The sequence below is a fragment of the Mirounga angustirostris genome, unplaced genomic scaffold (assembly GCF_029215605.1).
Source record: "Mirounga angustirostris isolate CCGP_5_RB_7025 unplaced genomic scaffold, mMirAng1.0.hap1 SCAF_31, whole genome shotgun sequence".
Lineage (NCBI taxonomy): Eukaryota > Metazoa > Chordata > Mammalia > Carnivora > Phocidae > Mirounga > Mirounga angustirostris.
Window position 1 is genome coordinate 323,671 of NW_026991739.1, and position 14,342 is coordinate 338,012.

General features: G+C 42.0%; 1 protein-coding gene and 1 long non-coding RNA gene across 2 annotated transcripts; both read right to left on the reverse strand.

Annotated features, from left to right (window-relative positions):
- Positions 1–1,403: 1,403 nt before the first annotated feature.
- Positions 1,404–6,712, reverse strand: LOC135363139 (rho GTPase-activating protein 20-like). Its single transcript, XM_064583822.1, has 4 exons — positions 6,388–6,712; positions 4,679–4,769; positions 3,116–3,291; positions 1,404–1,721 (listed from the first exon to the last, which is right to left on the reverse strand). Exons 1-4 carry the CDS (start codon positions 6,658–6,660, stop codon positions 1,524–1,526), a joined length of 738 nt encoding a protein of 245 aa, XP_064439892.1. The 5' UTR covers positions 6,661–6,712; the 3' UTR covers positions 1,404–1,523.
- A 361-nt stretch (positions 6,713–7,073) lies between these two features.
- Positions 7,074–12,193, reverse strand: LOC135363143 (uncharacterized). The gene is made up of 3 exons (XR_010408826.1): positions 11,894–12,193; positions 10,477–10,652; positions 7,074–7,211 (listed from the first exon to the last, which is right to left on the reverse strand). It is a non-coding gene; the product is annotated as an uncharacterized LOC135363143 (long non-coding RNA).
- Between the last annotated feature and the right edge of the window lie 2,149 nt (positions 12,194–14,342).

Consider the following 14,342-nt stretch of genomic DNA (forward strand, 5'->3'; position numbering starts at 1 on the left):
GTCATAGAGGTCAGATAAAAATATACTTCCTTGGATGTTTCTAAGAAAATCCTTAGGGAGATAAAAAAATATATATATTTATACTATAGAAACTATGTATTGGAAATATTTCAGAGAAAACATGTAGTGAAAAAATTCAGTTCAGCTCCCACTTCCTTCACAGATACCCAAACTGGGACCCACACGGAGTTCGGCTCCGACTTTCCATTGACTTGCTCACGCAGGAGCAGGTGCTTGGATTTTCTCCCGCTAAAAGTTAGAGGCATAAAAGCAGAGCTTAGCCTGTGGTGGAAATGAAGATAAAGCTCCCTTCTATCATCGGGAAATTATTTTGTGTGTGGTTTTTTTTTCAAAGAACCACACACTGACTGGGTCTGGGTATAGACCATCTTAAATCCTAATAGCTTCCTGGACAGAAATACACATACCCATGTTGCTTGTTTTAGACAAAGTGCTAGCTCTTAATTCTAGCAAGAAAAGGCCTGAAACAATCAAAACACAAACAGGTGGGCTCTGGCACACATATTAGGAAAGAACTAGGTCTTCTCACTCGGGGTATGTGTGCTCCCTGGAAGAAAGCTACTCTCACAATTGCTTCATTCTTCCTTTTCTTAACTGTCTAAAAGTCGAGAGTCTAATGGCAGACACACTGTGGTCCTGAGGATAGATTCATTTCTAGTTTAGGCCAATTGTCCAGTTAGTTTGCCATGATATTATCAAGGCCAAGGTTGCAGAGTCTGATTCTCCACCAAGATCCATCAACTTCAGGAAGAGAAAACTTTAGAAATGTCTAAGCAATCTCCCCGCAAGTGCTCACCCTCTCCCTAGTCGGTGCTTATAACACGGAATCAGGAAAGAACCTCCTAACTCTTGCTAGAAAATGGATTCCATGTGTGCACCTTACAGAGGGCAACACTCATCTTGCTACCTAGTGTATCATCATTCTTCTCCTGTCTCCTGATGCCTATATGTATATTACTACTGGATATCACTATGGCTCCAGTGTAGGAGTGGTTACCTAAATCATTTTTGGACCTTGCTATTAATCACATCTTCGAACATTAATGGGGGACAAGGGAAGACCAAATGTGACTGAGATTCTATGACTAGTCATTACTACGTTAACATAGGGTTGTTCAGAGCTGTTCATAAGTGCCAAGGTGGATGGATTAAATTCTTTCCCTGTCTATTTCTTTTGGAAAGTTTGCCTTCATTAGGAGGGTGGTGAGGATGTTTGCATGGGTAAACAGTGTGTATGTATCGGTGCGTACTTTGAAATTTATTATCATGACTAGTAGTCATTTCAGTATTAGTATTTTGCATGGAGTCTTCAGGAGTGAAGGTGGGGAGGGCCGTGTGTAGTGAAAACAGAGTATTTTTAACATATGGGGCTTTTAACTCCAAAAGTAGCTTCCTTAAATTTTGATTTTGTCAAGCGTTTTTCAGCTTGTCAGGTTCTTAATCTATTATGCCCGTTATGGTTCTTGAGCAGTCATGATGAAGGACACCAATCATAGCTTCAGTTACTCACGTGTGGATAATGCTAGAGCCTTCCCTACCTTTAAGACGGATGCGACCACATGAACAGATTCACTGTACGGGTTCACTTTGAAGCCAGAATTTAGTTTCTCCTTTAGGACATGGCAGGATTTTATATTGGCTGATTTTCTGAAGATGCCTTTTGTGAGAGGCCCTTTTTTATGAATAAAGGAAAGCATACCCTGTAGGAAGAAAAGAAAAGTATATGGCATCTCATATACACAAACACAGAGCACAAGCTAGCCTCTGTTTTAAAAGAGGAGGGGAATGTAATGGTACACTGTTTTAGAGCGGGAAGGACCAAAGGCAATTTACTTAGTTTTTTTTTTTTTTTTTCAGTGTCTCTCTATATACTTTCTACCCAAATATCCATTTTACAGTCATACACTGAAACATTTTAAACACTTCTTTTAATCAGATTTTCCTTTCCATTGAGTTTCCACTCTTAAGTCAAACTTCTCTGCTTCAAGGCCTTTGTGCAATCACCATGTGTTTCCTACTTTACCATGCTTTTCTCATTATTCCCTTACGTAGATGCTCTTCCCCAAATATGGAATTCTATTTAGGAAATACTCATTTCCCATTTGTTTATTTCTCTTTAAGTGACTGTATACTCCATTCCTACTTGTTCTATTTCCTTCCCTTCATTTAAAGTCAGGCTCAGAAACTCTCTTCCCCTTCTCTGATTACCCTCCCTTCTCATGAGTCTTTCATTGTCTTTTGCTCTATCTTCATGTCCTCTCTCTGCTGTGTAGAATCTTAATAAGGGCTGGACTCAGGGAATCCAACGGATCTGAAGTCTATTATGCTACTTATCTATTGTGTTAGCTGGGGCACATACATCCTGTACTGAGGCTTTTCTGATTTGTTTAGGCAGTGCGGAGGATGATAATCCTAGCTAGCCCCTAAATTTGCTGTGATGCAAGGACCTGGGGTAGTAGGTAGCAGGTAACATGCTAGCTAATACGATACATTTCTTCATAGCTAGCAGAACGTTCCCTACATCCCGTACAGTGCTTGCAGAGACACCAAATACTCAGTGAATGTCCACACTGACAATTCACTAGAGCAGTTTGAGATAACACAGGCCAAACTCTGTGGCTTTAATTTGACATATTCTGTTAGGATTAATAGTTTCCTATTTGCCAGAGGATGAGTCTATGCTCGTGTCAGATGTTTGCAGTTGTTAGACTGAGTAGACTCCGCTGAAGGAGACTTGAGACTCATGTGAGTGCAGGAAGGCAATGAAGGGAGAGTGTGAAGATGAGGTGGACTCTCAGAGACTCACATACACAGAGTCATTTTGACTCATCTGAACAGGCCTCGGTGGGTTTTTGCGGAAAGAAGACCCAAGTAGAATGGACAAGAATGTCTTTTCCTGTTGTATTTGCCTCATGACTCTGCTGGACCTAAGTCAGATTCTGTTCCTTGAAATAACAGTAACAGAGCTTCTGAGCCAAAACCAGGGCTGTCTAAGGACTTCTCTATTTGGGGATAGATTTGGATGAGGACACGTGGCCTCTCAGTGTTTCCCCACCTCAGAAGAGCTATAGAAGACCAAAATGAGATGACCTACCAGAATTGGGAATGCCAGGTTGTCTTTATAACACACAACCATGAGGCAAACTCCAAAGAGCTCTCCTGGCTTTGCAGAATGTGGGGTTGTGCACTGGTTTTGCTGGCAAGTGCTGGAGCCCCACCAAAAGGCCCTGTCTCTGAAAGAACAGCTTTTCACAGTTTTCTGGCCGGAGTCTAAGGAAGAAGAGAGAGTACTAGTAGTAGTAGTTGTTCTTTAATCCGCTGAAACTTCTTCTTCCTTTTTTTTTTTTTTTTTTTTTACAGATTTTATTTATATTTTGATAGAGGGAGAGAGACAGCGAGAGAGGGAACACAAGCAGGGGGACGGGGAGAGGGAGAAGCAGGCTTCCCTCGGAGCAGGGAGCCCGATGCGGGGCTCGATCCCAGGACCCCGAGATCATGACCTGAGCTGAAGGCAGTTACTTAACGACTGAGCCACCCAGGTGCCAGAGACTCATCTTAATTCCTGATGACTTGTATTTTCCTAAAGATTTCCTCAAATCAATGTCGTAAGCATCATAAAACCAAGAAATGTCAGAAATATGGAGGGATTGATGATACGTGTCTACAGGTTCTGAATCGAAAGTCTACCTTCCAAGGTGGACTGCTGACAGCTGTTATTAGCTAGGCTCAAAACATACTAGCTTTAGTCTCAGGGGCACTTCTCCTAGTCCTATTAATGGCTTTTTTTGGATTACATCCATCATCTTATTTATTCTACACAACAATTCTAAGATTTAGACATTATTTTTATCCATATTTAGAGATGAATTAACTGATGCTGAGCTGGTATAACTGGGCAAAGATAATATAGCTGGTAAATGCGGGCACAGGAATTTACACTCTGGAGAGGTAGTTTGACATCAAGTCAAGTCCTTTTTTCTCAATGATGCCAGTTCTTTTCAACCCATTTTAAAGCCACTGGAATCCTGTGGTGCCTCAAGAGCCCCTGAGCCAAAAGAGGACGGAGGGGAAGAAAGGCCCCTTCTCTGGCTTCAACCAGAGCACTTCTAATATACATAAATATATATATTATGATAATATATTTATATAGTATAAGTATCTAATTATATATTATATATAACTACATACATATGTATGATGTGTTTTACATATATATATGTATATACAAATATATACATACATATACATACATCCTGTACTGAGGCTTTTCTGATTCGTTATTACATATATACATATATATACAAATATATATGTATATATATGTATAGCACCCTTTTAGAATTTTGTTAGAAAAAATTCCCAAACACTATGGCATACCATGATGAGTCCTAATGTCTTTATGATCTACCCTAGGAACTTCTTGAAGTCAGAGACTTCATCTTATCCTTTCTTTGGTCTCACAACAGTGTGGAACCTCCCTTGACCTGTGAGCCAGCCTTTGGAAGAAGGAGCACATGGAAATCATTGCCCTGGTGATGCTCTGGGCTCCAGAACAGCACTGTCTATGCATCTCCCATGACCCTTGGCAGCCTTGCTGTCTGCTTCTCACTAAAGCCAATTAAATTATTCCCGGTAGCTGCAGTCTTCTCGCTCTTACCACGACTCATTGACTTCTCTCCCAAGAAGGAAGTGATGTCTTCTCCAAATATCCTGAGGCAATTTTCAAGGAGAAATTGTACAAGAGAAATCTGTAACACAAAAAGACAAAAATGGGGTGTTCTTTTCCATAGGCCATAGTTAGGAAACACATTTTGTATATAGACCTTGGATCTAAGAAAAAACGTGAAGGACTTATCAGAAAAATTCAGAGTTGATAAAAATACGTAGAAACCAGGGGCACCTGGGTAGCTCAGTCAGTTACGCATCTCCCTTCGGCTCAGCTTATGATCCCAGGGTGCTGGGATCAGCCCTATATCTGGCTCCCTGCTCAGCGGGAAGCCTGCTTCTTCCTCTCCCACTCTCCCTGCTTGAGTTCCCTCTCTGTCAAGTAAATAAATAAAATCTTAAAAAAAAAAACCAAAAAAAAAAATAGAGACCAGAGTTCTCTAGGAAATAACTTAGAATGACTGATGCTTTCCCGTGTACTTTGGGTACACATTTTGAAATACTGCTCATCAGTGGGCTAAAGTTTTAATGTGTGGCCTAGTTTCATAGCTAACATTTTGGGATCAGTGGTTACATCTTTAAGCCTAGGATAAATTTCGGGGCCCCTCAGTTGAGCGTCTGACTCTTGATTTCGGCTCAGATCACAATCTCATAGTGGTGAGATCCAGCCCCACATGGAGCCAACTTTCGGCTCTGGGCTCAGCAGGGAATTGGCTTGGTCTTCTCCCTCTCCCTCTTCTTCTGCCCCTGCCCCGCTCACGCTCTCTTTCCCTCTCTCCAAAAAATAAATATCAAAAAATAAATAAAACTAGGATAATTTTCAAAGTAGCCTACCTTATTAAAGTTTACCTGTTTTTTGTTTTTAAATTTTGTTTCCAGTTTTATTGAGCTGTAACTGATGTATAACATCTTATGAAACTTTATAAAGTATGAACGAAAACATAAGAAAACCATTTCTTAAATGAAGAAGAATCTTAAAGTTGAGAAGCAGAGATTTTGGTGGGGTTGTGAGGGAAAACCCACACAGCTGGAGAGAAAATGTATCTGTCTGTCTAAATTCAGTACCTTCTCACGCATTGGTTTGCCTCATGCTGGCTCTCTCTGTGTGAGCTTGGGGAAGACCTGTCATCTTGCTAGGATGGTCTGGAATCTTTTGCTAGTTTCCATAAGATGTAGCAGAGGTGAAATAGTAGTTGAGTACTTTTCTAGATGAGCCACAATTCGCAGAGGAAGGCCAATGTGGTTGGAGCCATGGGGGCTCATATTGCCCAAGCCACCCAGGATGTGCCAGTGATGACCAGAGGAGCTGGCTGTTGTCGCCATTGTGTAGTGAGGAAACCTTGGCTTTGCCCAAGGTTACGAGTCCCTCAGGGATTAGGCTGAGAGTTGAACCTTGACTGGTGAAGCTCCAAAGCCCAGGTTCTTTCCTACCGTATCACATGACTCTTCTCTCTCTCGTTTAGTCAGTCTAGTGTTTAGTCTCCTGGAGGGGGAAGAAGTGACTCGACTGCTCCGAGTTTCCCGTTTAACGACACCCCTTCCCAGACCCCGCCAGAGTAGCCTAAAGAACTCTGCCACTCCACAGGGGCCTAATGAAAATGTGCACTTCACAAAGTTCCATCCGTCAGAGTTACTACTGCACATGTCCGGTTCAAAGTAGGGATTCTACCCCATGGGGGCAAAAATGAGAGCTCTCATTACCTTTTTTATCAAGTTGTCTTCCAATTCCAAGGTGCCGGAATCAGGTGGGTAAAGAACGCTTGGGGCTATACAAACGGATAAATTATAAGCTGTCATCTGATTGGATGAGGAATGTTGCTCAATGTTGTACAGCACTCCAAAAAGGTATCGCAAGAGAACAACATTTCCTCTTGGCAGCTGGGGTAAAAGCCTAAGGTCAGAAAAATACACATTTAAATTAGGCAAGTGATTCCACTTAGGTGGTTGAAAAAAAAGACAGGGAACAGGATACATCCTTGTATATCTAGCACACAACCCGCTGTAGCAGAGTTCCAGGCATGAATGTATACAAAATTGTTGCCCTGACTTCAGTTCCTGCGCCAGATAAAATCTTCTCTGGTTAGTTAAATGTTTGACAGACCTTTAAGGTCATAGCCCTGGCAATTGATGTTCTTGCATCTGTCTTGGACCAGGGGATTTCCCCTAACAGTTTCATGTATTCAAAAGATGTAAAACGGCCAAGGATTCCACATTAATAAGATCAGGAAAAGAACGATAATGGCCCTAAAGTGTGTCTCCATTATGAACCTGGCCCCTATGGGTGTGAAGAATTGAAACTCTTTGGCATTGGTCATGATTATAGTGAGCAAAGCTGCAAAACGTAAGCCAATGTTTTCCTAATAGTATGTTGGCTGTATTTTGGAGATGTGACCAGAGTAATTCTTGCATCATTACCTCTGGGCTGCAGTTATCTTCTCCTCTTCGTTGCCTTGATCAATAACACCGAGCCATTTGTCATAGTGATCAGATAAAAATATACTTCCGTGTATATTTCTAAGAAAATCCTTAGGGAGATAAAAAAAAAAAAAACTATGTATATATGTTATAGAAAATATGTAATGGAAATATTCCAGAGAAAATATGTAGTTAAAAAATTCAGTTCAGCCCCCACTTCCTTCACAGATACCCAAACTGTGACCCACACGGTGCTCGGCTCTGACTCTCCATTGACTTGCACACGCAGGAGCAGGTGCTTGGATTTTCTCCCACTAAAACTTAGAGGCATAAAGCAGAGCTTAGTCTGTGGTGGAAATGAAGATAAAGCTCCCTTCTATCATCTGGAACTTATTTTGTGTGTGTGCTTTTTTTGCAAAGTACCACAAACTGACAGGGTCTGGCTATAGACCATCCTAAATCCTATTAGCTTCCTGGACAGAAATACACATACTCATGTTGCTTGTTTTAGACACAGCGCCAGCTCTTAACTCTAGAAAGAAAAGGCCTGAAACAATCAAAACACAAACAGGTGGGCTCTTGCACACATATTAGGAAAGAACTAGGTCTTCTCACTCGGGGTATGTGTGCTCCCTGGAAGAAAGCTACTCTCACAATTGCTTCATTCTTCCTTTTCTTAACTGTCTAAAAGTCGAGAGTCTAATGGCAGACTCACTGTGGTCCTGAGGATAGATTCATTTCTAGTTTAGGCCAATTGTCCAGTTAGTTTGCCATGATATTATCAAGGCCAAGGTTGCAGAATCTCATTCTCCACCAAGATCCGTCAACTTCAAGAAGAGAAAAGTTTAGAAATGTCTAAGCACTCTCCCCACAAGTGCTCACCCTCTTCCTAGTCGGTGCTTATAACACGGAATCAGGAAAGAACCTCCTAACTCTTGCTAGAAAATGGATTCCATGTGTGCACCTTACAGAGGGCAACACTCATCTTGCTACCTGGTGTATCATCATTCTTCTCCTGTCTCCTGATGCCTATATGTATATTACTACTGGATATCACTATGGCCCCAGTGTAGGAGTGGTTACCTAAGTCATTTCTGGACTTTGCTATGGATCACATCTTCGAACATTAATGGGGGACAAGGGAAGACCAAATGTGACTGAGATTCTAAGACTGTAGTCAGTACTACATTAACATAGGTTTGTTCAGAGCTGTTCATAAGTGCCAAGCTGCATGGATTAAATTCTTTCCCTGTTCTATTTCTTCTTTTTTGTTTTTTTTCTTATTCATTTGAGACACAGAGATAGAGAGGGAGAGAGCATGAGGAGGGAGAGAGGCAGAGGGAGAGGGAGAAGCAGGCTCCCCGCTGAGCAGGAAGCCCGATACGGGGCTCGATCCCAGGACACTGGGATCATGACCTGAGCCGAAGGCAGACGCTTAACCATCTGAGCCACCCAGGCGCCCCTCCCTGTTCTATTTCTTTTGGAAAGTTTGCCTTCATTAGGAGGGTGGTGAGGATGTCTGCTTCGGTAAACAGTGTGTTTGTGTCAGTGCGTATTTTGAAATTTAGTATCATGACTGTAGTCATTTCAGTATTAGTATTTTGCATGGAGTCTTCAGGAGTGAAGGTGCGGAGGGCCGTGTGTGGTGAAAACAGAAAGTATTTCTAACACATGGGGCTTTTAACTCCTAAAGTAGCTTCCTTAAATTTTGATTTTGTCAAGCGTTTTTTAGCTTGTCAGGTTCTTAATCTACTATGCCCGTTATGGTTCTTGAGCAGTCATGATGAAGGACACCCATCATCGCTTCAGTTACTCACATGTGGATAATGCTAGAACCTTCCCTACCTTTAAGACGGATGCGAACACATGAATAGATTCCCTGTACGGGTTCACTTTGATCCCAGAATTTAGTTTCTCCGTTAGGACTCTGCGGGATTTTATATTGGCTGAGTTTCTGAATATGCCTTCTGCGAGTGGCCGTTTTTGATTAATAAAGGAAAGCATACCGTGTAGGAAGAAAAGAAAAGTATATGGCATCTCATATACCATGCCTGCCTCCGTTTTGAAAGAAAAGGGGAATGTAATGGTACAATGTTTTAGAGCGGGAAGGACTAAAGTCAATTTAGATTGCTGTTTTTTCAGTGTCTCTCTATATACTTTCTACCCATATATCCATTTTACAGTCATACACTGAAACATTTTCAACACTTCTTTTAATCAGATTTTCCACTAAGTTTACACTTTTAAATCAAACTTCTCTATCTCAAGGCCTTTGCGGAATCACCGTCTGTTTCCTACTTTCCCATTCTTTTCACATTTTTCCCTTACATACATGCTTTTCCGCAAGTATGGAAGTCTATTTAGGAAATACTCATTTCCAATTTGTTTATTTCTCTTTAAGTGACTGTATACTCCATTCCTACTTGTTCTATTTCCTTCCCTCTTGTAAAGTCAGGCTCAGAAACTCTCTTCCCCTTCTCTGATTACCCTCCCTTCTCATGAGTCTTTCATTGTCTTTTGCTCTATCTTCATGTCCTCTCCCTGCTGTGTAGAAACTTAATAAGGGCTGGACTCAGGGAATCCAACGGATCTGAAGTCTATTATGCTACTTATCTATTGTGTGAGCTGGGTCACACACATCCTGTACTGAGGCTTTTCTGATTCGTTTAGGCAGTGCAGAGGATGATAATCCTAGCTAGCCCCTAAATTTGCTGTGAAGCAAGGACCTGGGGTAGTAGCTAGCAGGTAACATGCTAGCTAAGATGATACATTTCTTCATAGCTAGCGGAACGTTCCCTACATCCCGTACAGTACTTGCAGAGACACCGAATACTCAGTGAAGGTCCACACTGACAATTCACTACAGCAGTTTGAGATAACACAGACCAAACTCTGTGGCTTTCATTTGACATATTCTGTTAGGATTAACAGATTCCTATTTGCCAGAGGATGAGTCTATGCTTGTGTCAGATGTTTACAATTGTTAGACTGAGTAGACTCCGCTGAAGGAGACTTGAGACTCATGTGAGTTCAGGAAGGCAATGAAGGGAGAGTGTGAAGATGAGGTGGACTCTCAGAGACTCACATACGCAGAGTCCATTTTGACTGATCTGAACAAGCCTCCGCATGTCTTTGTGGAAACAAGACCCAAGTGGAATGGAGAAGAATGACTTTTCCTGTTGTATTTGCCTCATGACTCTGCAGGACCGAAATCAGATTCTATTCTTTGAAATAACAGTAACAGAGCTTCTCAACCAAAGCCAGGGGCTGTCTAATGACATCTTCATTTGGGGATAGATTTGGATGAGGACGCTTGGCCTCTCAGAGTTTCCCCTTCTCAGGAGGGCTATTGAAGACCAAAATGAGATGACCTACCAGAATTGGGAAGGAGAAGTTGTCTTTATCACACACATCCATGAGGGGAACTCCAAAGAGCTGTCCTGGCTTTGCAGAAGGTGGGGCTGTGCACTGGTTGTGCTGGGAAGTGCTGGAACCCCGACAAAACGCCCTATCTCTGAAAGAACGGGTTTTCACAGTCTTCAGGCTGGAGTCTAAGGAAGAAGTGAGAGTACTCGTAGTAGTAGTTGTTGTTTAATATGTTGAACCTTCTTTTTCCCTTTTTTTTTTTTTTTTTTACAGATTTTATTTATTTTTTGACAGAGAGAGAGAGACAGCAAGAGAGGGAACACAAGTAGGGGGCGGGGGAGAGGGAGAAGCAGGCTTCCCTTGGAGCAGGGAGCCCGACTCGGGGCTCGGTACCAGGACCCCAGGATCATGACCTGAGCTGAAGGCAGATGTTTAACGACTGAGCCACCCAGGTGCCTCAGACTCATCTTAATTCCTGATGACTTGTATTTTCCTAAAACTTTCCTCAAAGTATGTGGTACGTGTCATGAAAACAAGAAATGTCAAAAATATGGAGGGATTGATGATACGTGTCTCCAGGTTCTGAATCGAAAGTCTACCTTCTAAGGTGGACTGCTGCCAGTTAGGTCTGATTAGCTAGGCTCAAATCATACTACCTCTAGTGTCAGGGGCACTTCTCCTAGTGCTATTAATGGCTTTTTTTGAATTACATCCATCATCTTATTTATTCTACACAACAATTCTAAGATTTAGACATTATTTTTATCCACATTTTAGAGATGAATAAACTGATGCTTAGCTGCTATAATGGGCCAAAGATAATATAGCTGGTAAATGGGGGTACAGGAATTTACACTCTGGAGAGGTTGTTTGATATCAAGTCAAGTTCTTTTTTCTCAAAGATGCCAATTCTTTTCAACCCATTTCAAAGGGCACTGGAATCCTGTGGTGCCTCAAGAGCCCCTGAGCCAAAAGAGGAGGGAGGGGAAGAAAGGCCCCTTTCTCTGGCTTCAACCAGCGCACATGTAATATACATAAATATATACATTATGTTTATATATTTATATAGTATCAGTATATAATTATGTAATATATATAACTACATAGATATATATATAGCACCCATTTAAATTTTGTGAGAAAAAGTTCCCAAACACTGTGGCATACCATGATGAGTCCTAATTCTGTTATGATCTACACTAGAAACTTCTTGAAGTCAGAGACCTCATCTTATCCTTTCTTTGGTCTCACAACAGTGTGGAACCTCCCTTGACCTGTGAGCCAGCCTTCGGACGAAGGAGCCCATGGAAATCCTTGCCCTGGCGATGCTCTGGGCTCCAGAACAGCTCTGTCTAAGCATCTCCCATGACCCCTGGCAGCCTTGCTGTCTGCTTCTCACTAAAGCCAATAAAATTATTCCCGGTACCTGCAGCCTGCTCGCTGTTACCACGACTCATTGAGTTCTCTCCCAAGAGGGAAGTGATGTCTTCTCCAAATATTTTAAGGCAATTTTCAATGAGAAATTGTACAAGAGAAATCTGTAACACAAAAAGACAAGAATGGGGTGCTCTTTCCATAGGGCATAGTTATAAATCACATTATGTATATAGACCTTGGATCTAAGAAAGAATGTGAAAGATTTCCCAGAAAAATTCAGAACTGATAAAAATACATAGAGACCAGGAGCGCCTGGGTGGCTCAATCGGTCAAGCGTCTGCCTTCAGCTCAGCTCATGATCCCAGGGTGATGCGATCAGCCCTACATCGGGCTCCCTGCTCAGCGGGAAGCCTGATTCTCCCTCTCCCACTCCCCCCGCTTGTGTTCCCTCTCTCGCTGTGTCTGCCTCTGTCAAGAAAATAAATATAATCTTAAAAAAAATAATAAAATAAAAAACAGAGACCAGAATTCTCTAAGAAATAACTTAGGAAGAGTGATACTTTTCCGTGTACTTTGGGTACACATTTTAAAATACTGCTAATCAGTAGGCTAAAGTTTTAATATGTGGCCTAGTTTAATAGCCAACATTTTGGTATCAGTGGTTACATCATTAAGCCTAGGATAATTTTGGGGGCCCCTCAGTTGAGCATCTGACTCTTGATTCTGGCTCAGATCACTATCTCATGATGGTGAGATCCAGCCCAACATGGAGCCAACTTTGGGCTCCGTGCTCAGCGGGGAATCGGCTTGGGCTTCTCCCTCTCCCTCTCCCTCTTCTTCTGCCCCTGACCCGCTCACGCTCTCTCTTTCCCTCTCTCAAATAAATACATATCAAAATATAAATAAAACAAGGATAATTTTCAAAGTAGCCTACCTTATTAAAGTTTACTTATTTTTTGTTTTTAAATTTTGTTTCCAGTTTTATTGAGCTGTAACTGATGTATAACATCTTATGAAACTTTATATAAAGTATGAACAAAAACTTAAGAAAACCATTTCTTAAATGAAGAAGTATCTAAAAGTTGGGAAGCAGAGATTTTGGTGGGGTTGTGAGGGAAAACCCACACAGCTGGAGAGAAAATGTATCTGTCTGTCTAACTTCAGTCCCTTCTCACGCATTGCTTTGCCTCATGCTGGCTCTCTCTGTGTGAGCTTGGGGAAGACCTGTCATCTTATTAGGATATTCTGGAATCTCTTGCTAGTTTCCATATGACGTAGCAGAGGTGAAATAGTAGCTGAGTACTTTTCTAGATGAGCCACAATTGGCAGAGGAAGGCCAATGTGTTTGGAGCCATGGGGGCTCATATTGCCCAAGCCACCCAGGATGTGCCAGTGATGACCGGAGGAGCTGGCTGTTGTCGCCATTGTGTAGTGAGGAAACCATGGCTTTGCCCAAGGTTACGAGTCCCTCAGGGATTAGGCTGAGAGTTGAACCTTGACCGGTGAAGCTCCAAAGCCCAGGTTCTTTCCTATCGTATCACACGACTCTTCTCTCTCTCGTTTAGTCAGTCTAGTGTTTAGTCTCCTGGAGGGTGAAGAAGTGACTCGACTGCTCCGAGTTTCCCGTTTAACGACACCCCTTCCCAGACCCCGCCAGAGTAGGATAAAGAACTCTGCCACTCCACAGGGGCCTAACGAAAATGTGCACTTCACAAAGTTCCATCCGTCAGAGTTACTACTGCACATGTCCGGTTCAAAGTAGGGATTCTACCCCTTGGGGGACAAAAATGAGAGCTCTCATTACCTTTTTTATCAAGTTGTCTTCCAATTCCAAGGTGCCGGAATCAGGTGGGTAAAGAACGCTTGGGGCTATACAAACGGATAAATTATAAGCTGTCATCTGATTGGATGAGGAATGTTGCTCAATGTTGTATAGCACTCCAAAAAGGTATCGCAAGAGAACAATATTTGCTCTTGGCAGCTGGGCTAAAAGCCTAAGGTCAGAAAAACACACTTTAAATTAGGTAAATGATTCCACTTAAGAGGTTGGAAAAACAGAGACAGGGAAAAGGATACATCCTTGTATATCTAGCACACAACCCCTCTCTAGCAGAGTTCCAGGCATGAATGTAGACAAAATTGTTGCACTGAATTTAGTTCCTGAGCCAGATAAACACTTCTCTGGTTAGTTAAATGTTTGACAGACTTTTAAGGTCATAGCCCTGGCAGTTGATGCTCTTGCATGTGTCTTGAACCAGGGAATTTCGTCTACAAGTTTCATGGATCCAGAAGGTGTCAAACGGCCAAGGAGTCCACATTAATAAGATCAGGAGAAGAACAATAATAGCCCTAAAGCGTGCCTCTATTCTGAAGCTGACCCCCATGGCTTTGAAGAATTGAAACTCTTTGACATTGGTCATGATTATAGTGGGCAAAGCTGCAAAACGTAAGCCAATGTTTTCCTAATAGTATGTTGGGTGTATTTTGGAGATGTGACC